The 21,470-nt window shown below is 54.3% G+C and overlaps 1 protein-coding gene across 2 annotated transcripts in view; it reads left to right on the top strand.

The window, feature by feature from the left end:
- P4HTM (prolyl 4-hydroxylase, transmembrane) overlaps positions 1–21,470 on the top strand; it is a 76,129-nt gene that overhangs the window by 27,420 nt on the left and 27,239 nt on the right. For both annotated transcript variants that reach the window (XM_083155585.1, XM_083155584.1), the window contains exons 3-4: positions 580–770; positions 2,819–2,915. In XM_083155585.1, coding sequence (XP_083011711.1) covers positions 580–770; positions 2,819–2,915 — 288 coding nt within the window. The remainder of the gene's footprint in view (positions 1–579; positions 771–2,818; positions 2,916–21,470) is intronic.

Below are 21,470 nucleotides of genomic sequence, written 5' to 3'. Positions count from 1 at the left end.
ACTCTTTCTCACCCAAATCGAATTCTCTCTGCACAAGTTACATCTGCCCCACCAGCAGTGCACATGGTTTTGTCCATCTAAGAAGGAATTTGTCAGAAAGAGTGAACCAGAATAAGGCCCTGTGTGAGCCCTGGAGCATGGCACGCGTTACACTAGCTGGGGGTCCATGTGCACAAGTGTCAACAACAAAGAAGAAAAAACTCATGTCAACCTTTTCATGTGTCGACCTTTCACAACTAGATACATGTCGGCCCAATGATCGACACCCATTGTTTTTACTGTAACTTTAGAAGTTTTTGAAATGGGAGTTTCTATATAAAGTTAATGCTATGTACTATTAATTCGTATAGCAATACACGTGTATATATTATTCTGTGCGCTGGGACTATTAGTGGTGCATATAAGGTATATGTCAGATGTAATATATAAAGCCATACATTGTGCTTACATGTACTGTCACGCAATACCGCCACACCGCTACCATGTATTACACGTGTTGGGAAGATTTGTGACTCTCATTTCTGTTTGTTATACACATCTGTGGTTTGTCTGTTACATTTTCGGGGTCTTTCTCTCTAGAGATCCCTAACTTTCTGACAGAAGAAGAGTGCAAGCTCCTCGTCCACCTGGCCCAACTAAAAGGACTACAGGCCAGTCAGATTTTGCCTGTTGATGGCTACAAGGAAGCCATGGAGAACCTAGAGATCAGCAAGGCCGACATCTTTAACCTGCTGGACCACAATCAAGATGGGCAACTGCAGGTAAAAGAGGTGAGTAAAAAAAGGGGTAAAACACAAGAAACAAAAAAGGAGCCCACCAAATATGTCACAGATGGGGCTAATAGCCTATCAGTGCAGCACTGGCCTCCCTCCCTCTTTGTCACTGTTACTGTCCCACCTATGGCTCTCCCCCTGAGATGGCTACACGGGACCCGATGGGGGCAGGGCTAGAGGGGAATTGGCCGGGGGCGGAGCTACAGGTGGCTGTTGCTGCTTCTTTCTCAGCATGAGGGAGAGGAGAGGCTGCTGTATTCCAGGCCCGCCCAGCCAGCCTGGGATACGGTCATTGGGTCTGCAGCAACTAGGTCGACAAGCATTAGGTCGACACCACTAGATCGACAGGCAGTAAGGTCGACACGGGTCTAGGTCGACATGGGTTTAGGTCGACAGGTCATTAGGTCGACCCAGGCATTAGGTCAAGGTCGTTGTGGGGTTTTTCACTGTTTTTTGAGCCAACATGTGCCGACAGGTGGTATTTCATGCCCTACCATCCACTAGTGCGTGGCGGGAGAATAAAATAGTGTGTCGAGCGTAGAAAGGCACTGTGCCTGAAGCATCGCAAGCGATGCACTTCAAACTGTGTCCATGTTGACAGTGTCGACATTCGAGTAAAAAAAAGCCAGCGAAAACCCCATGTCGACCTTTTGATTGTCGACCTTGCCCATGTTGACAGGTGGGCAGGGCTACAGGGACCCGAAGGGGCGGGGCTAGAGGGCATTCGGCCAGGGGCGGAGCTACAGGTGGCTGCTGCTGCTTCTTTCTCAGCATGAGGGAGAGAAGAGGCTGCTGTATTCCAGGCCCGCCCTGCACTCTGCAGATACTTTAGGTCGACTGAGTGCTATATGTGTACATATATGTGGGGTGTGATAGAGCTTAGGACACAGGGTGAGGTAGTACGTCAGTGTGATAGAGCACAGGACACAGGGTGAGGTAGTGGATCAGTGTGATAGAGCGCAGGCTGCAAGGTGAGGTAGTGCGTCAGTGTGATAGAGCGCAGGACACAGGGTGAGGAAGTGCAGCAGTGTGATAGAGCGCAGGCTGCAGGTTGAGGTAGTGCGCCAGTGTGATAGAGCACAGGGTGAGGGATTGCGTCAGTGTGATAGCGTGCAGGCCCCAGGGTGAGGGAGTGCGCCAGTGTGATAGAACACAGCCCGCAGGGTGACTGAGTGTGTCACTGTGCTAGAGCGCAGGCCCCAGGGTGAGGGAGTGTGCCAGTGTGATAGAGCACAGGGTGAGGGATTGCGTCAGTGTGATAGCGTGCAGGCCCCAGGGTGAGGGAGTGCGCCAGTGTGATAGAACACAGCCCGCAGGGTGACTGAGTGTGTCAGTGTGATAGAGCACAGGGTGAGGGATTGCATCAGTGTGATAGCGTGCAGGCCCCAGGGTGAGGGAGTGTGTCAGTTTGATAGAGCACAGGCACCAGGATAAAGGAGTGCGCCAGTGCGATAGAACACAGCCCGCAGGGTGACTGAGTGTGTCAGTGTGATAGAGCGCAGGGTGAAGTAGTGCGCCAGTGTGATAGAGCGTAGGCCGTAGGCCGTAGGGTGAGGAAGTGCGTCTGTGTGACAGAGCGCAGGCTGCAGGGTGAAATAGTGCGTCAGTGTGATAGAGCGCAGGCCGTAGGGTGAGGGAGTGTGTCAGTGTGATAGAGCGGAGTGTGCAGGGTGAGGGAGAGCATCAGTGTGATAGAGCGCAGCCCGTAGGGTGAGGGAGTGCATTAGTGTGATAGAACACAGGGTGAGGGATTGCATCAGTGTGATAGAACACAGGGTGAGGGATTGCATCAGTGTGATAGAATACAGAATAAAGAATGAAGAATAAATCTGCATTTTGGCTCATACAGTATATTCAGACCGTAGGGTGAAGGCTACAGGGCAGGACTCTTTGGTGAGAGTGAGAACGTTTCTGATAAAACAGGTGTCATGTCCACGTGTACAGACCCCACAAATCTCACCAATGTCCCCCCGCATCGCAGCTGAGCATTACCACGTCAGGTTTTCATTTTATTATTTTATCTTAACTGATTTCCTTATTTACAGGTGCTAAGCCATTCCCGGCTTGGAAATGGCAGGTGGATGACTCCAGAGAATATTCGGGAGATGTACACCGCTGTAAAAGCCGACCCAGATGGAAACGGTGAGAGGATTGGGCAGAGAACCTGTATTTTCATGTAGTGTCCACAGGAAATGTCTATGTACATGAGCATTATACAGGCACTTACAGTATCAGCATGTTGTGTGGTTCCAGGCTGTCTGTAAATACCGCCTGACTTTATTCTCCTGCTGAACCCCTGAATGTACTTGGTAGATTTATGTGCAGGATATAATGGATACATTTACCCCATACAGTACTGTGTTAGATAATGGAGGTGAATGCGATCATCGCTCTGTATGCTGCGTCAGTACAGGAGCTCCCGCTGCGTGTTAGATAATGGAGGTGAATGCGATCATCGCTCTGTCTGCTGCGTCAGTACAGGAGCTCCCGCCGCGTGTTAGATAATGGAGGTGAATGCGATCATCGCTCTGTCTGCTGCGTCAGTACAGGAGCTCCCGCCGCGTGTTAGATAATAAAGGTGAATGCGATCATCGCTCTGTCTGCTGCGTCAGTACAGGAGCTCCCGCCGCGTGTTAGATAATGGAGGTGAATCCTATAATCGCTCTGTCTGCTGCGTCAGTACAGGAGCTCCCGCCGCGTGTTAGATAATGGAGGTGAATCCTATAATCGCTCTGTCTGCTGCGTCAGTACAGGAGCTCCCGCCGCGTGTTAGATAATGGAGGTGAATACGATCATCTCTCTGTCTGCTGCGTCAGTGCAGGAGCTCCCGCCGCGTGTTAGATAATGGAGGTGAATGCGATCATCGCTCTGTCTGCTGCGTCAGTACAGGAGCTCCCGCTGCGTGTTAGATAATGGAGGTGAATGCGATCATCGCTCTGTCTGCTGCGTCAGTACAGGAGCTCCCGCCGCGTGTTAGATAATGGAGGTGAATGCGATCATCGCTGTGTCTGCTGCGTCAGTACAGGAGCTCCCGCCGCGTGTTATATAATGGAGGTGAATGCGATCATCGCTCTGTCTGCTGCGTCAGTGCAGGAGCGCCCGCTGCGTGTTAGATAATGGAGGTGAATGCGATCATCGCTCTGTCTGCTGCGTCAGTACAGGAGCTCCCGCCGCGTGTTATATAATGGAGGTGAATGCGATCATCGCTCTGTCTGCTGCGTCAGTACAGGAGCTCCCGCCGCGTGTTAGATAATGGAGGTGAATGCGATCATCGCTCTGTCTGCTGCATCAGTACAGGAGCTCCCGCTGCGTGTTAGATAATGGAGGTGAATGCGATCATCGCTCTGTCTGCTGCGTCAGTACAGGAGCGCCCGCTGCGTGTTAGATAAGGGAGGTGAATGCGATCATCGCTCTGTCTGCTGCGTCAGTACAGGAGCTCCCGCTGCGTGTTAGATAATGGAGGTGAATGCGATCATCGCTCTGTCTGCTGCGTCAGTGCAGGAGCTCCCGCTGCGTGTTAGATAATGGAGGTGAATGCGATCATCGCTCTGTCTGCTGCGTCAGTACAGGAGCTCCCGCTGCGTGTTAGATAATGGAGGTGAATGCGATCATCGCTCTGTCTGCTGCGTCAGTACAGGAGCTCCCGCCGCGTGTTAGATAATGGAGGTGAATGCGATCATCGCTTTGTCTGCTGCGTCAGTACAGGAGCTCCCGCTGCGTGTTAGATAATGGAGGTGAATGCGATCATCGCTCTGTCTGTTGCGTCAGTACAGGAGCTCCCCCTGCGTGTTAGATAATGGAGGTGAATGCGATCATCGCTCTGTCTGCTGCGTCAGTGCAGGAGCTCCCGCCGCGTGTTAGATAATGGAGGTGAATGCGATCATCGCTTTGTCTGCTGCGTCAGTACAGGAGCTCCCGCCGCGTGTTAGATAATGGAGGTGAATGCGATCATCGCTCTGTCTGCTGCGTCAGTGCAGGAGCTCCCGCCGTGTGTTAGATAATGGAGGTGAATGTGATCATCGCTCTGTCTGCTGCGTCAGTGCAGTAGCTCCCGCCGCGTGTTAGATAATGGAGGTGAATGCGATCATCGCTCTGTCTGCTGCGTCAGTGCAGGAGCTCCCGCCGTGTGTTAGATAATGGAGGTGAATGTGATCATCGCTCTGTCTGCTGCGTCAGTACAGGAGCTCCCGCCGCGTGTTAGATAATGGAGGTGAATGCGATCATCGCTCTGTCTGCTGCGTCAGTACAGGAGCTCCCGCTGCGTGTTAGATAATGGAGGTGAATGCGATCATCGCTCTGTCTGCTGCGTCAGTGCAGGAGCTCCAGCTGCGTGTTAGATAATGGAGGTGAATGCGATCATCGCTCTGTCTGCTGCATCAGTACAGTAGCTCCTGCCGCGTGTTAGATAATGGAGGTGAATGCGATCATTGCTCTGTCTGCTGCGTCAGTGCAGGAGCTCCCGCCGCGTGTTAGATAATGGAGGTGAATGCGATCATCGCTCTGTCTGCTGCGTCAGTACAGGAGCTCCCGCTGCGTGTTAGATAATGGAGGTGAATGCGATCATCGCTGTGTCTGCTGCGTCAGTACAGGAGCTCCCGCTGCGTGTTAGATAATGGAGGTGAATGCGATCATCGCTCTGTCTGCTGCGTCAGTACAGTAGCTCCCGCCGCGTGTTAGATAATGGAGGTTAATGCGATCATCGCTCTGTCTGCTGCGTCAGTACAGGAGCTCCCACCGCGTGTTAGATAATGGAGGTGACCGCGATCATCGCTCTGTCTGCTGCGTCAGTACAGGAGCTCCCGCCGCGTGTTAGATAATGGAGGTGAATGCGATCATCGCTCTGTCTGCTGCGTCAGTACAGGAGCTCCTGCCGCGTGTTAGATAATGGAGGTGAATGCGATCATCGCTCTGTCTGCTGCGTCAGTACAGGAGCTCCCGCCGCGTGTTAGATAATGGAGGTGAATGCTATAATCGCTCTGTCTGCTGCGTCAGTACAGGAGCTCCCGCTGCGTGTTAGATAATGGAGGTGAAAGCTATAATGGCTCTGTCTGCTGCGTCAGTACAGGAGCTCCCGCCGCGTGTTAGATAATGGAGGTGAATGCGATCATCGCTCTGTCTGCTGCGTCAGTGCAGGAGCTCCCGCCGCGTGTTAGATAATGGAGGTGAATGCGATCATCGCTCTGTCTGCTGCGTCAGTACAGGAGCTCCCGCCGGGTGTTAGATAATGGAGGTGAATGCTATAATCGCTCTGTCTGCTGCGTCAGTGCAGGAGCTCCCGCCGCGTGTTAGATAATGGAGGTGAATGCGATCATCGCTCTGTCTGCTGCGTCAGTGCAGGAGCTCCCGCCGCGTGTAAGATAATGGAGGGGAATGCGATCATCGCTCTGTCTGCTGCGTCAGTACAGGAGCGCCCGCCGCGTGTTAGATAATGGAGGTGAATGCGATCATCGCTGTATCTGCTGCGTCAGTGCAAGAGCGCCCGCTGCATGTTAGATAATGGAGGTGAATGCGATCATCGCTGTGTCTGCTGCATCAGTACAGGAGCTCCCGCTGCGTGTTAGATAATGGAGGTGAATGCGATCATCGCTCTGTCTGCTGCATCAGTACAGTAGCTCCTGCCGCGTGTTAGATAATGGAGGTGAATGCGATCATTGCTCTGTCTGCTGCGTCAGTGCAGGAGCTCCCGCCGCGTGTTAGATAATGGAGGTGAATGCGATCATCGCTCTGTCTGCTGCGTCAGTACAGGAGCTCCCGCTGCGTGTTAGATAATGGAGGTGAATGCGATCATCGCTCTGTCTGCTGCGTCAGTACAGGAGCTCCCGCCGCGTGTTAGATAATGGAGGTGAATGCGATCATCGCTGTGTCTGCTGCGTCAGTGCAGGAGCTCCCGCCGTGTGTTAGATAATGGAGGTGAATGCGATCATCGCTCTGTCTGCTGCGTCAGTGCAGGAGCTCCCGCCGCGTGTTAGATAATGGAGGTGAATGCGATCATCGCTCTGTCTGCTGCGTCAGTACAGGAGCTCCCGCTGTGTGTTAGATAATGGAGGTGAATGCGATCATCGCTCTGTCTGCTGCGTCAGTGCAGGAGCTCCCGCCGCGTGTTAGATAATGGAGGTGAATGCGATCATCGCTCTGTCTGCTGCGTCAGTGCAGGAGCTCCCGCCGCGTGTTAGATAATGGAGGTGAATGCGATCATCGCTCTGTCTGCTGCGTCAGTGCAGGAGCTCCCGCCGCGTGTTAGATAATGGAGGTGAATGCGATCATCGCTCTGTCTGCTGCGTCAGTACAGGAGCTCCCGCCGCGTGTTAGATAATGGAGGTGAATGCGATCATCGCTCTGTCTGCTGCGTCAGTACAGGAGCTCCCGCTGCGTGTTAGATAATTTAGGTGAATGCGATCATCGCTCTGTCTGCTGCGTCAGTACAGGAGCTCCCGCCGCGTGTTAGATAATGGAGGTGAATGCGATCATCACTGTGTCTGCTGCGTCAGTACAGGAGCTCCCGCCGCGTGTTAGATAATGGAGGTGAATGCGATCATCGCTCTGTCTGCTGCGTCAGTACAGGAGCTCCCGCTGCGTGTTAGATAATGGAGGTGAATGCGATCATCGCTCTGTCTGCTGCATCAGTACAGGAGCTCCCGCTGCGTGTTAGATAATGGAGGTGAATGCGATCATCGCTCTGTCTGCTGCGTCAGTACAGGAGCTCCCGCCGCGTGTTAGATAATGGAGGTGAATGCGATCATCGCTGTGTCTGCTGCGTCAGTACATGAGCTCCCGCCGCGTGTTAGATAATGGAGGTGAATGCGATCATCGCTCTGTCTGCTGCGTCAGTACAGGAGCTCCCGCCGCGTGTTAGATAATGGAGGTGAATGCGATCATTGCTCTGTCTGCTGCGTCAGTACAGGAACTCCCGCTGCGTGTTAGATAATGGAGGTGAATGCGATCATCGCTCTGTCTGCTGCGTCAGTACAGGAGCTCCAGCCGCGTGTTAGATAATGGAGGTGAATGCGATCATCGCTCTGTCTGCTGCGTCAGTACAGGAGCTCCCGCTGCGTATTAGATAATGGAGGTGAATGCGATCATCGCTCTGTCTGCTGCATCAGTACAGGAGCTCCCGCTGCGTGTTAGATAATGGAGGTGAATGCGATCATCGCTCTGTCTGCTGCATCAGTACAGGAGCTCCCGCTGCGTGTTAGATAATGGAGGTGAATGCGATCATCGCTCTGTCTGCTGCGTCAGTACAGGAGCTCCCGCCGCGTGTTAGATAATGGAGGTGAATGCGATCATCGCTCTGTCTGCTGCGTCAGTACAGGAGCTCCCGCCGCGTGTTAGATAATGGAGTTGAATGCGATCATCGCTCTGTCTGCGGCGTCAGTACAGGAGCTCCCGCCGCGTGTTAGATAATGGAGGTGACCGCGATCATCGCTCTGTCTGCTGCGTCAGTACAGGAGCTCCCGCCGCGTGTTAGATAATGGAGGAGAATGCGATCATCGCTCTGTCTGCTGCGTCAGTACAGGAGCTCCCGCTGCGTGTTAGATAATGGAGGTGAATGTGATCATCGCTCTGTCTGCTGCGTCAGTACAGGAGCTCCCGCCGCGTGTTAGATAATGGAGGTGAATGCGATCATCGCTGTGTCTGCTGCGTCAGTACAGGAGCTCCCGCCGCGTGTTAGATAATGGAGGTGAATGCGATCATCGCTCTGTCTGCTGCGTCAGTACAGGAGCTCCCGCCGCGTGTTAGATAATGGAGGTGAATGCGATCATTGCTCTGTCTGCTGCGTCAGTGCAAGAGCGCCCGCCGCGTGTTAGATAATGGAGGTGAATGCGATCATTGCTCTGTCTGCTGCGTCAGTGCAAGAGCGCCCGCCGCGTGTTAGATAATGGAGGTGAATGCGATCATCGCTCTGTCTGCTGCGTCAGTACAGGAGCTCCCGCCGCGTGTTAGATAATGGAGGTGAATGCGATCATCGCTCTGTCTGCTGCGTCAGTACAGTAGCTCCCGCTGCGTGTTAGATAATGGAGGTGAATGCGATCATCGCTCTGTCTGCTGCGTCAGTACAGGAGCGCCCGCCGCGTGTTAGATAATGGAGGTGAATGCGATCATCGCTGTATCTGCTGCGTCAGTGCAAGAGCGCCCGCTGCATGTTAGATAATGGAGGTGAATGCGATCATCGCTGTGTCTGCTGCATCAGTACAGGAGCTCCCGCTGCGTGTTAGATAATGGAGGTGAATGCTATAATCGCTCTGTCTGCTGCGTCAGTACAGGAGCTCCCGCCGTGTGTTAGATAATGGAGGTGAATGCGATCATCGCTCTGTCTGCTGCGTCAGTACAGGAGCTCCCGCCGCGTGTTAGATAATGGAGGTGAATGCGATCATTGCTCTGTCTGCTGCGTCAGTGCAAGAGCGCCCGCCGCGTGTTAGATAATGGAGGTGAATGCGATCATCGCTCTGTCTGCTGCGTCAGTACAGGAGCTCCCGCCGCGTGTTAGATAATGGAGGTGAATGCGATCATCGCTCTGTCTGCTGCGTCAGTACAGTAGCTCCCGCTGCGTGTTAGATAATGGAGGTGAATGCGATCATCGCTCTGTCTGCTGCGTCAGTACAGGAGCGCCCGCCGCGTGTTAGATAATGGAGGTGAATGCGATCATCGCTGTATCTGCTGCGTCAGTGCAAGAGCGCCCGCTGCATGTTAGATAATGGAGGTGAATGCGATCATCGCTGTGTCTGCTGCATCAGTACAGGAGCTCCCGCTGCGTGTTAGATAATGGAGGTGAATGCTATAATCGCTCTGTCTGCTGCGTCAGTACAGGAGCTCCCGCCGTGTGTTAGATAATGGAGGTGAATGCGATCATCGCTCTGTCTGCTGCGTCAGTACAGGAGCTCCCGCCGCGTGTTAGATAATGGAGGTGAATGCGATCATTGCTCTGTCTGCTGCGTCAGTGCAAGAGCGCCCGCCGCGTGTTAGATAATGGAGGTGAATGCGATCATCGCTCTGTCTGCTGCGTCAGTACAGGAGCTCCCGCCGCGTGTTAGATAATGGAGGTGAATGCGATCATCGCTCTGTCTGCTGCGTCAGTACAGTAGCTCCCGCTGCGTGTTAGATAATGGAGGTGAATGCGATCATCGCTCTGTCTGCTGCGTCAGTACAGGAGCGCCCGCCGCGTGTTAGATAATGGAGGTGAATGCGATCATCGCTGTATCTGCTGCGTCAGTGCAAGAGCGCCCGCTGCATGTTAGATAATGGAGGTGAATGCGATCATCGCTGTGTCTGCTGCATCAGTACAGGAGCTCCCGCTGCGTGTTAGATAATGGAGGTGAATGCTATAATCGCTCTGTCTGCTGCGTCAGTACAGGAGCTCCCGCCGCGTGTTAGATAATGGAGGTGAATGCGATCATCGCTCTGTCTGCTGCGTCAGTACAGGAGCTCCCGCCGCGTGTTAGATAATGGAGGTGAATGCGATCATTGCTCTGTCTGCTGCGTCAGTGCAAGAGCGCCCGCCGCGTGTTAGATAATGGAGGTGAATGCGATCATTGCTCTGTCTGCTGCGTCAGTGCAAGAGCGCCCGCCGCGTGTTAGATAATGGAGGTGAATGCGATCATCGCTCTGTCTGCTGCGTCAGTACAGGAGCTCCCGCCGCGTGTTAGATAATGGAGGTGAATGCGATCATCGCTCTGTCTGCTGCGTCAGTACAGTAGCTCCCGCTGCGTGTTAGATAATGGAGGTGAATGCGATCATCGCTCTGTCTGCTGCGTCAGTACAGGAGCGCCCGCCGCGTGTTAGATAATGGAGGTGAATGCGATCATCGCTGTATCTGCTGCGTCAGTGCAAGAGCGCCCGCTGCATGTTAGATAATGGAGGTGAATGCGATCATCGCTGTGTCTGCTGCATCAGTACAGGAGCTCCCGCTGCGTGTTAGATAATGGAGGTGAATGCTATAATCGCTCTGTCTGCTGCGTCAGTACAAGAGCTCCCGCCGTGTGTTAGATAATGGAGGTGAATGCGATCATCGCTCTGTCTGCTGCGTCAGTACAGGAGCTCCCGCCGCGTGTTAGATAATGGAGGTGAATGCGTTCATCGCTCTGTCTGCTGCGTCAGTGCAAGAGCTCCCGCCGCGTGTTAGATAATGGAGGTGAATGCGATCATCGCTCTGTCTGCAGCGTCAGTACAGGAGCTCCCGCCGCATGTTAGATAATGGAGGTGAATGCGATCATCGCTCTGTCTGCTGCGTCAGTACAGGAGCTCCCGCTGCGTGTTAGATATTGGAGGTGAATGCGATCATCGCTCTGTGTGCTGCGTCAGTACAGGAGCTCCCGCTGCGTGTTAGATAATAAAGGTGAATGCGATCATCGCTCTGTCTGCTGCGTCAGTGCAGGAGCTCCCGCCGCGTGTTAGATAATGGAGGTGAATGCGATCATCGCTCTGTCTGCTGCATCAGTACAGGAGCTCCCGCCGCGTGTTAGATAATGGAGGTGAATACGATCATCGCTCTGTCTGCGGCGTCAGTACAGGAGCGCCCGCTGCGTGTTAGATAATGGAGGTGAATGCGATCATCGCTCTGTCTGCTGCGTCAGTACAGGAGCTCCCGCCGCGTGTTAGATAATGGAGGTGAATGCGATCATCGCTCTGTCTGCTGCGTCAGTACAGGAGCTCCCGCCACGTGTTAGATAATGGAGGTGAATGCGATCATCGCTCTGTCTGCTGCGTCAGTACAGGAGCTCCCGCCGCGTGTTAGATAATGGAGGTGAATGCGATCATTGCTCTGTCTGCTACGTCAGTACAGGAGCTCCCGCTGCGTGTTAGATAATGGAGGTGAAAGCTATAATGGCTCTGTCTGCTGCGTCAGTACAGGAGCTCCCGCTGCGTGTTAGATAATGGAGGTGAATGCGATCATCGCTCTGTCTGCTGCGTCAGTACAGGAGCTCCCGCCGCGTGTTAGATAATGGAGGTGAATGCGATCATCGCTCTGTCTGCTGCGTCAGTACAGGAGCTCCCGCCGCGTGTTAGATAATGGAGGTGAATGCAATCATGGCTCTGTCTGCTGCGTCAGTACAGGAGCTCCCGCTGCGTGTTAGATAATGGAGGTGACCGCGATCATCGCTCTGTCTGCTGCGTCAGTACAGGAGCTCCCGCCGTGTGTTAGATAATGGAGGTGAATGCGATCATCGCTCTGTCTGCGGCGTCAGTACAGGAGCTCCCGCCGCATGTTAGATAATGGAGGTGAATGCGATCATCGCTGTGTCTGCTGCGTCAGTGCAGGAGCTCCCGCTGCATGTTAGATAAAGGAGGTGACCGCGATCATCGCTCTGTCTGCTGCGTCAGTACAGGAGCTCCCGCTGCGTGTTAGATAATGGAGGTGAATGCGATCATCGTTCTGTCTGCTGCGTCAGTACAGGAGCTCCCGCCGCGTGTTAGATAATGGAGGTGAATGCGATCATCGCTGTGTCTGCTGCGTCAGTGCAGGAGCTCCCGCCGCGTGTTAGATAATGGAGGTGAATGCGATCATCGCTCTGTCTGCTGCGTCAGTGCAGGAGCTCCCGCCGCGTGTTAGATAATGGAGGTGAATGCGATCATCGCTCTGTCTGCTGCATCAGTACAGGAGCTCCCGCCGTGTGTTAGATAATGGAGGTGAATGCGATCATCGCTCTGTCTGCTGCGTCAGTGCAGGAGCTCCCGCCGCGTGTTAGATAATGGAGGTAAATGCGATCATCGCTCTGTCTGCTGCGTCAGTGCAGGAGCTCCCGCCGCGTGTTAGATAATGGAGGTGAATGCGATCATCGCTCTGTCTGCTGCGTTAGTACAGGAGCTCCCGCCGCGTGTTAGATAATGGAGGTGAATGCGATCATCGCTCTGTCTGCTGCGTCAGTACAGGAGCTCCCGCCGCGTGTTAGATAATGGAGGTGAATGCGATCATCGCTCTGTCTGCTGCGTCAGTACAGGAGCTCCCGCCGCGTGTTAGATAATTTAGGTGAATGCGATCATCGCTCTGTCTGCTGCGTCAGTACAGGAGCTCCCGCCGCGTGTTAGATAATGGAGGTGAATGCGATCATGACTGTGTCTGCTGCGTCAGTGCAGGAGCTCCCGCCGCGTGTTAGATAATGGAGGTGAATGCGATCATCGCTCTGTCTGCTGGGTCAGTGCAGGAGCTCCCGCCGCGTGTTAGATAATGGAGGTGAATGCGATCATCGCTCTGTCTGCTGCGTCAGTACAGGAGCTCCCACTGTGTGTTAGATAATGGAGGTGATTGCGATCATCGCTCTGTCTGCTGCGTCAGTGCAGGAGCTCCCGCCGCGTGTTAGATAATGGAGGTGAATGCGATCATCGCTCTGTCTGCTGCGTCAGTGCAGGAGCTCCCGCCGCGTGTTAGATAATGGAGGTGAATGCGATCATTGCTCTGTCTGCTGCGTCAGTACAGGAGCTTTTGCTGCGTGTTAGATAATGGAGGTGAATGCGATCATCGCTCTGTCTGCTGCGTCAGTACACGAGCTCCAGCCGCGTGTTAGATAATGGAGGTGAATGCGATCATCGATCTGTCTACTGCGTCAGTGCAGGAGCTCCCGCCGCGTGTTAGATAATGGAGGTGAATGCGATCATCGCTCTGTCTGCTGCGTCAGTGCAGGAGCTCCCGCTGCGTGTTAGATAATGGAGGTGACCGCGATCATCGCTCTGTCTGCTGCGTCAGTACAGGAGCTCCCGCTGCGTGTTAGATAATGGAGGTGAATGCGATCATCGCTCTGTCTGCTGCGTCAGTACAGGAGCTCCCGCCGCGTGTTAGATAATGGAGGTGAATGCGATCATCGCTGTGTCTGCTGCGTCAGTGCAGGAGCTCCCGCCGTGTGTTAGATAATGGAGGTGAATGCGATCATCGCTCTGTCTGCTGCGTCAGTGCAGGAGCTCCCGCCGCGTGTTAGATAATGGAGGTGAATGCGATCATCGCTCTGTCGGCTGCGTCAGTACAGGAGCTCCCGCTGTGTGTTAGATAATGGAGGTGAATTCGATCATCGCTCTGTCTGCTGCGTCAGTGCAGGAGCTCCCGCCGCGTGTTAGATAATGGAGGTGAATGCGATCATCGCTCTGTCTGCTGCGTCAGTGCAGGAGCTCCCGCCGCGTGTTAGATAATGGAGGTGAATGCGATCATCGCTCTGTCTGCTGCGTCAGTGCAGGAGCTCCCGCTGCGTGTTAGATAATGGAGGTGAATGCGATCATCGCTCTGTCTGCTGCGTCAGTACAGGAGCTCCCGCCGCGTGTTAGATAATGGAGGTGAATGCGATCATCGCTCTGTCTGCTGCGTCAGTACAGGAGCTCCCGCTGCGTGTTAGATAATTTAGGTGAATGCGATCATCGCTCTGTCTGCTGCGTCAGTACAGGAGCTCCCGCCGCGTGTTAGATAATGGAGGTGAATGCGATCATCGCTCTGTCTGCTGCGTCAGTGCAGGAGCTCCCGCCACGTGTTAGATAATGGAGGTGAATGCGATCATCGCTCTGTCTGCTGCGTCAGTGCAGGAGCTCCCGCCGCGTGTTAGATAATGGAGGTGAATGCGATCATCGCTCTGTCTGCTGCGTCAGTACAGGAGCTCCCGCCGCGTGTTAGATAATGGAGGTGAATGCGATCATCACTGTGTCTGCTGCGTCAGTACATGAGCTCCCGCCGCGTGTTAGATAATGGAGGTGAATGCGATCATCGCTCTGTCTGCTGCGTCAGTACAGGAGCTCCCGCTGCGTGTTAGATAATGGAGGTGAATGCGATCATCGCTCTGTCTGCTGCGTCAGTACAGGAGCTCCCGCTGCGTGTTAGATAATGGAGGTGAATGCGATCATCGCTCTGTCTGCTGCATCAGTACAGGAGCTCCCGCTGCGTGTTAGATAATGGAGGTGAATGCGATCATCGCTCTGTCTGCTGCGTCAGTACAGGAGCTCCCGCCGCGTGTTAGATAATGGAGGTGAATGCGATCATTGCTCTGTCTGCTGCGTCAGTACAGGAGCTCTCGCTGCGTGTTAGATAATGGAGGTGAATGCGATCATCGCTCTGTCTGCTGCGTCAGTACAGGAGCTCCAGCCGCGTGTTAGATAATGGAGGTGAATGCGATCATCGCTCTGTCTGCTGCGTCAGTACAGGAGCTCCCGCTGCGTGTTAGATAATGGAGGTGACCTCGATCATCGCTCTGTCTGCTGCGTCAGTACAGGAGCGCCCGCCGCGTGTTAGATAATGGAGGTGAATGTGATCATCGCTCTGTCTGCTGCGTCAGTGCAGGAGCTCCCGCTGTGTGTTAGATAATGGAGGTGAATGCGATCATCGCTCTGTCTGCTGCGTCAGTACAGTAGCTCCTGCCGCGTGTTAGATAATAGAGGTGAATGCGATCATCGCTCTGTCTGCTGCGTCAGTACAGGAGCTCCCGCCGCGTGTTAGATAATGGAGGTGAATGCGATCATCGCTCTGTCTGCTGCGTCAGTACAGGAGCTCCCGCCGCGTGTTAGATAATGGAGGTGAATGCGATCATCGCTCTGTCTGCGGCGTCAGTACAGGAGCTCCCGCCGCGTGTTAGATAATGGAGGTGACCGCGATCATCGCTCTGTCTGCTGCGTCAGTACAGGAGCTCCCGCCGCGTGTTAGATAATGGAGGAGAATGCGATCATCGCTCTGTCTGCTGCGTCAGTACAGGAGCTCCCGCTGCGTGTTAGATAATGGAGGTGAATGTGATCATCGCTCTGTCTGCTGCGTCAGTACAGGAGCTCCCGCCGCGTGTTAGATAATGGAGGTGAATGCGATCATCGCTGTGTCTGCTGCGTCAGTACAGGAGCTCCCGCCGCGTGTTAGATAATGGAGGTGAATGCGATCATCGCTCTGTCTGCTGCGTCAGTACAGGAGCTCCCGCCGCGTGTTAGATAATGGAGGTGAATGCGATCATTGCTCTGTCTGCTGCGTCAGTGCAAGAGCGCCCGCCGCGTGTTAGATAATGGAGGTGAATGCGATCATCGCTCTGTCTGCTGCGTCAGTACAGGAGCTCCCGCCGCGTGTTAGATAATGGAGGTGAATGCGATCATCGCTCTGTCTGCTGCGTCAGTACAGTAGCTCCCGCTGCGTGTTAGATAATGGAGGTGAATGCGATCATCGCTCTGTCTGCTGCGTCAGTGCAGGAGCTCCCGCCGCGTGTTAGATAATGGAGGTGAATGCGATCATCGCTCTGTCTGCTGCGTCAGTACAGGAGCTCCCGCTGCGTGTTAGATAATGGAGGTGAATGCGATCATCGCTCTGTCTGCTGCTTCACTACAGGAGCTCCCGCTGTGTGTTAGATAATGGAGGGGAATGCGATCATCGCTCTGTCTGCTGCGTCAGTACAGGAGCTCCCGCCGCGTGTTAGATAATGGAGGTGAATGCAATCATCGCTCTGTCTGCTGCGTCAGTGCAGGAGCTCCCGCCGCGTGTTAGATAATGGAGGTGAATGCGATCATCGCTCTGTCTGCTGCGTCAGTGCAGGAGCTCCCGCCGCGTGTTAGATAATGGAGGTGACCGCGATCATCGCTCTGTCTGCTGCGTCAGTGCAGGAGCTCCCGCCGCGTGTTAGATAATGGAGGTGAATGCGATCATCGCTCTGCTGCGTCAGTGCAGGAGCTACCGCTGCGTGTTAGATAATGGAGGTGAATGCGAGCATCGCTCTGTCTGCTGCGTCAGTACAGGAGCTCCCGCCGCGTGTTAGATAATGGAGGTGAATGCGATCATCGCTCTGTCTGCTGCATCAGTACAGGAGCTCCCGCCTCGTGTTAGATAATGGAGGGGAATGCGATCATCGCTTTGTCTGCTGCGTCAGTACAGGAGCTCCCGCTGCGTGTTAGATAATGGAGGTGAATGCGATCATCGCTCTGTCTGCTGCGTCAGTACAGGAGCTCCCGCTGCGTGTTAGATAATGGAGGTGAATGCGATCATCGCTCTGTCTGCTGCGTCAGTACAGGAGCTCCCGCTGTGTGTTAGATAATGGAGGTGAATGCGATCATCGCTGTGTCTGCTGCGTCAGTACAGGAGCTCCCGCCGCGTGTTAGAAAATGGAGGTGAATGCGATCATCGCTCTGTCTGCTGCGTCAGTACAGGAGCTCCCGCCGCATGTTAGATAATGGAGGTGAATGCGATCATCGCTCTGTCTGCTGCATCAGTACAGGAGCTCCCGCTGCGTGTTAGATAATGGAGGTGAATGCGATCATCGCTCTGTCTGCTGCGTCAGTGCAGGAGCTCCCGCCGCGTGTTAGATAATGGAGGGGAATGCGATCAGCGCTCTGTCTGCTGCGTCAGTACAGGAGCTCCCGCCACGTGTTAGATAATGGAGGTGAATGCGATCATCGCTCTGTCTGCTGCGTCAGTACAGAAGCTCCCGCTGCGTGTTAGATAATGGAGGTGAATGCGATCATCGCTGTGTCTGCTGCGTCAGTACAGGAGCTCCCGCTGCGTCAGTACAGGAGCTCCCGCTGCGTGTTAGATAATGGAGGTGAATGCGATCATCGCTCTGTCTGCTGCGTCAGTACAGGAGCTCCCGCCGCGTGTTAGATAATGGAGGTGAATGCGATCATCGCTCTGTCTGCTGCGTCAGTACAGGAGCTCCCGCTGCGTGTTAGATAATGGAGGTGAATGCGATCATCGCTCTGTCTGCTGCTTCACTACAGCAGCTCCCGCTGTGTGTTAGATAATGGAGGGGAATGCGATCATCGCTCTGTCTGCTGCGTCAGTACAGGAGCTCCCGCCGCGTGTTAGATAATGGAGGTGAATGCGATCATCGCTCTGTCTGCTGCGTCAGTGCAGGAGCTCCCGCCGCGTGTTAGATAATGGAGGTGAATGCGATCATCGCTCTGTCTGCTGCGTCAGTGCAGGAGCTCCCGCCGCGTGTTAGATAATGGAGGTGACCGCGATCATCGCTCTGTCTGCTGCGTCAGTGCAGGAGCTCCCGCCGCGTGTTAGATAATGGAGGTGAATGCGATCATCGCTCTGCTGCGTCAGTGCAGGAGCTCCCGCTGCGTGTTAGATAATGGAGGTGAATGCGAGCATCGCTCTGTCTGCTGCGTCAGTACAGGAGCTCCCGCCGCGTGTTAGATAATGGAGGTGAATGCGAGCATCGCTCTGTCTGCTGCGTCAGTACAGGAGCTCCCGCCGCGTGTTAGATAATGGAGGTGAATGCGATCATCGCTGTGTCTGCTGCGTCAGTACAGGAGCTCCCGCCGCGTGTTAGATAATGGAGGTGAATGCGATCATCGCTCTGTCTGCTGCGTCAGTACAGGAGCTCCCGCTGCGTGTTAGATAATGGAGGTGAATGCGATCATCGCTCTGTCTGCTGCGTCAGTACAGGAGCTCCCGCCGTGTGTTAGATAATGGAGGTGAATGCGATCATCGCTCTGTCTGCTGTGTCAGTACAGGAGCGCCCGCCGCGTGTTAGATAATGGAGGTGAATGTGATCATCGCTTTGTCTGCTGCGTCAGTACAGGAGCTCCCGCTGCGTGTTAGATAATGGAGGTGAATGCGATCATCGCTCTGTCTGCTGCGTCAGTACAGGAGCTCCCGCTGCGTGTTAGATAATGGAGGTGAATGCGATCATCGCTCTGTCTGCTGCGTCAGTACAGGAGCTCCCGCTGTGTGTTAGATAATGGAGGTGAATGCGATCATCGCTGTGTCTTCTGCGTCAGTACAGGAGCTCCCGCCGCGTGTTAGAAAATGGAGGTGAATGCGATCATCGCTCTGTCTGCTGCGTCAGTACAGGAGCTCCCGCCGCATGTTAGATAATGGAGGTGAATGCGATCATCGCTCTGTCTGCTGCGTCAGTACAGGAGCTCCCGCCGCGTGTTAGATAATGGAGGTGAATGCGATCATCGCTCTGTCTGCTGCGTCAGTACAGGAGCTCCCGCTGCGTGTTAGATAATGGAGGTGAATGCGATCATCGCTCTGTCTGCTGCGTCAGTGCAGGAGCTCCCGCCGCGTGTTAGATAATGGAGGTGAATGCGATCATCGCTCTGTCTGCTGCGTCAGTACAGGAGCTCCCGCTGCGTGTTAGATAATGGAGGTGAATGCGATCATCGCTCTGTCTGCAGCGTCAGTACAGGAGCTCCCGCTGCGTGTTAGATAATGGAGGTGAATGCGATCATCGCTCTGTCTGCTGCGTCAGTGCAGGAGCTCCCGCCGCGTGTTAGATAATGGAGGGGAATGCGATCAGCGCTCTGTCTGCTGCGTCAGTACAGGAGCTCCCGCCACATGTTAGATAATGGAGGTGAATGCGATCATCGCTCTGTCTGCTGCGTCAGTACAGAAGCTCCCGCTGCGTGTTAGATAATGGAGGTGAATGCGATCATCGCTCTGTCTGCTGCGTCAGTACAGTAGCTCCTGCCGCGTGTTAGATAATGGAGGTGAATGCGATCATCGCTCTGTCTGCTGCGTCAGTGCAGGAGCTCCCGCCGCGTGTTAGATAATGGAGGTGAATGCGATCAGCGCTCTGTCTGCTGCGTCAGTACAGGAGCTCCCACTGCGTGTTAGATAATGGAGGTGAATGCGATCATCGCTCTGTCTGCTGCGTCAGTGCAGGAGCTCCCGCCACGTGTTAGATAATGGAGGTGAATGCGATCATCGCTCTGTCTGCTGCGTCAGTACAGAAGCTCCCGCCGCGTGTTAGATAATGGAGGTGAATGCGATCATCGCTGTTTCTGCTGCGTCAGTACAGGAGCTCCCGCTGCGTCAGTACAGGAGCTCCCGCTGCGTGTTAGATAATGGAGGTGAATGCGATCATCGTTCTGTCTGCTGCGTCAGTACATGAGCTCCCGCCGTGTGTTAGATAATGGAGGTGAATGCGATCATCGCTCTGTCTGCTGCGTCAGTACAGGAGCTCCCGCTGCGTGTTAGATAATGGAGGTGAATGCGATCATCGCTCTGTCTGCTGCGTCAGTACAGGAGCTCCCGCCGCGTGTTAGATAATGGGGGTGAATGCGATCATCACTCTGTCTGCTGCGTCAGTACAGGAGCTCCCGCTGTGTGTTAGATAATGGAGGTGAATGCTGTAATCGCTGTGTCTGCTGCGTCAGTACAGGAGCTCCCGCCACGTGTTAGATAATGGAGGTGAATGCGATCATCGCTCTGTCTGCTGCGTCAGTACAGGAGCTCCCGCCGCGTGTTAGATAATGGAGGTGAATGCGATCATCGCTCTGTCTGCTGCGTCAGTACAGGAGCTCCCGCCGCGTGTTAGATAATGGAGGTGAATGCGATCATCGCTCTGTCTGCTGCGTCAGTACAGGAGCTCCCGCCGCATGTTAGATAATGGAGGTGAATGCGATCATCGCTGTGTCTGCTGCGTCAGTACATGAGCTCCCGCCGTGTGTTAGATAATGGAGGTGAATGCGATCATCGCTCTGTCTGCTGCGTCAGTACAAGAGCTCCCGCTGCGTGTTAGATAATGGAGGTGAATGCGATCATCGCTCTGTCTGCTGCGTCAGTACAGGAGCTCCCGCCGCGTGTTAGATAATGGAGGTGAATGCGATCATCGCGCTGTCTGCTGCGTCAGTACAGGAGCTCCCGCCGCGTGTTAGATAATGGAGGTGAATGCGATCATCGCTGTGTCTGCTGCGTCAGTACAGGAGCTCCCGCTGCGTCAGTACAGGAGCTCCCGCTGCGTGTTAGATAATGGAGGTGAATGCGATCATCGCTCTGTCTGCTGCGTCAGTACATGAGCTCCCGCCGTGTGTTAGATAATGGAGGTGAATGCGATCATCGCTCTGTCTGCTGCGTCAGTACAGGAGCTCCCGCTGCGTGTTAGATAATGGAGGTGAATGCGATCATCGCTCTGTCTGCTGCGTCAGTACAGGAGCTCCCGCCGCGTGTTAGATAATGGGGGTGAATGCGATCATCACTCTGTCTGCTGCGTCAGTACAGGAGCTCCCGCTGTGTGTTAGATAATGGAGGTGAATGCTATAATCGCTGTGTCTGCTGCGTCAGTACAGGAGCTCCCGCCACGTGTTAGATAATGGAGGTGAATGCGATCATCGCTCTGTCTGCTGCGTCAGTACAGGAGCTCCCGCCGCGTGTTAGATAATGGAGGTGAATGCGATCATCGCTCTGTCTGCTGCGTCAGTACAGGAGCTCCCGCCGCGTGTTAGATAATGGAGGTGAATGCGATCATCGCTCTGTCTGCTGCGTCAGTACAGGAGCTCCCGCCGCATGTTAGATAATGGAGGTGAATGCGATCATCGCTGTGTCTGCTGCGTCAGTACATGAGCTCCCGCCGTGTGTTAGATAATGGAGGTGAATGCGATCATCGCTCTGTCTGCTGCGTCAGTACAGGAGCTCCCGCTGCGTGTTAGATAATGGAGGTGAATGCGATCATCGCTCTGTCTGCTGCGTCAGTACAGGAGCTCCCGCCGCGTGTTAGATAATGGAGGTGAATGCGATCATCGCGCTGTCTGCTGCGTCAGTACAGGAGCTCCCGCCGCGTGTTAGATAATGGAGGTGAATGCGATCATCGCTGTGTCTGCTGCGTCAGTACAGGAGCTCCCGCCGTGTGTTAGATAATGGAGGTGAATGCGATCATCGCTCTGTCTGCTGCGTCAGTGCAGGAGCTCCCGCTGCGTGTTAGATAATGGAGGTGAATGTGATCATCGCTCTGTCTGCTGCGTCAGTACAGGATCTACCGCTGCGTGTTAGATAATGGAGGTGAATGCGATCATCGCTCTGTCTGCTGCGTCAGTACA

The sequence above is a fragment of the Crinia signifera genome, chromosome 8 (assembly GCF_055691185.1).
Source record: "Crinia signifera chromosome 8, ASM5569118v1, whole genome shotgun sequence".
NCBI classification, from domain to species: Eukaryota; Metazoa; Chordata; class Amphibia; order Anura; family Myobatrachidae; genus Crinia; species Crinia signifera.
The sequence above is the reverse complement of the archived record's forward strand: the minus strand, read 5'-3'. Positions and strand labels throughout refer to the sequence as shown.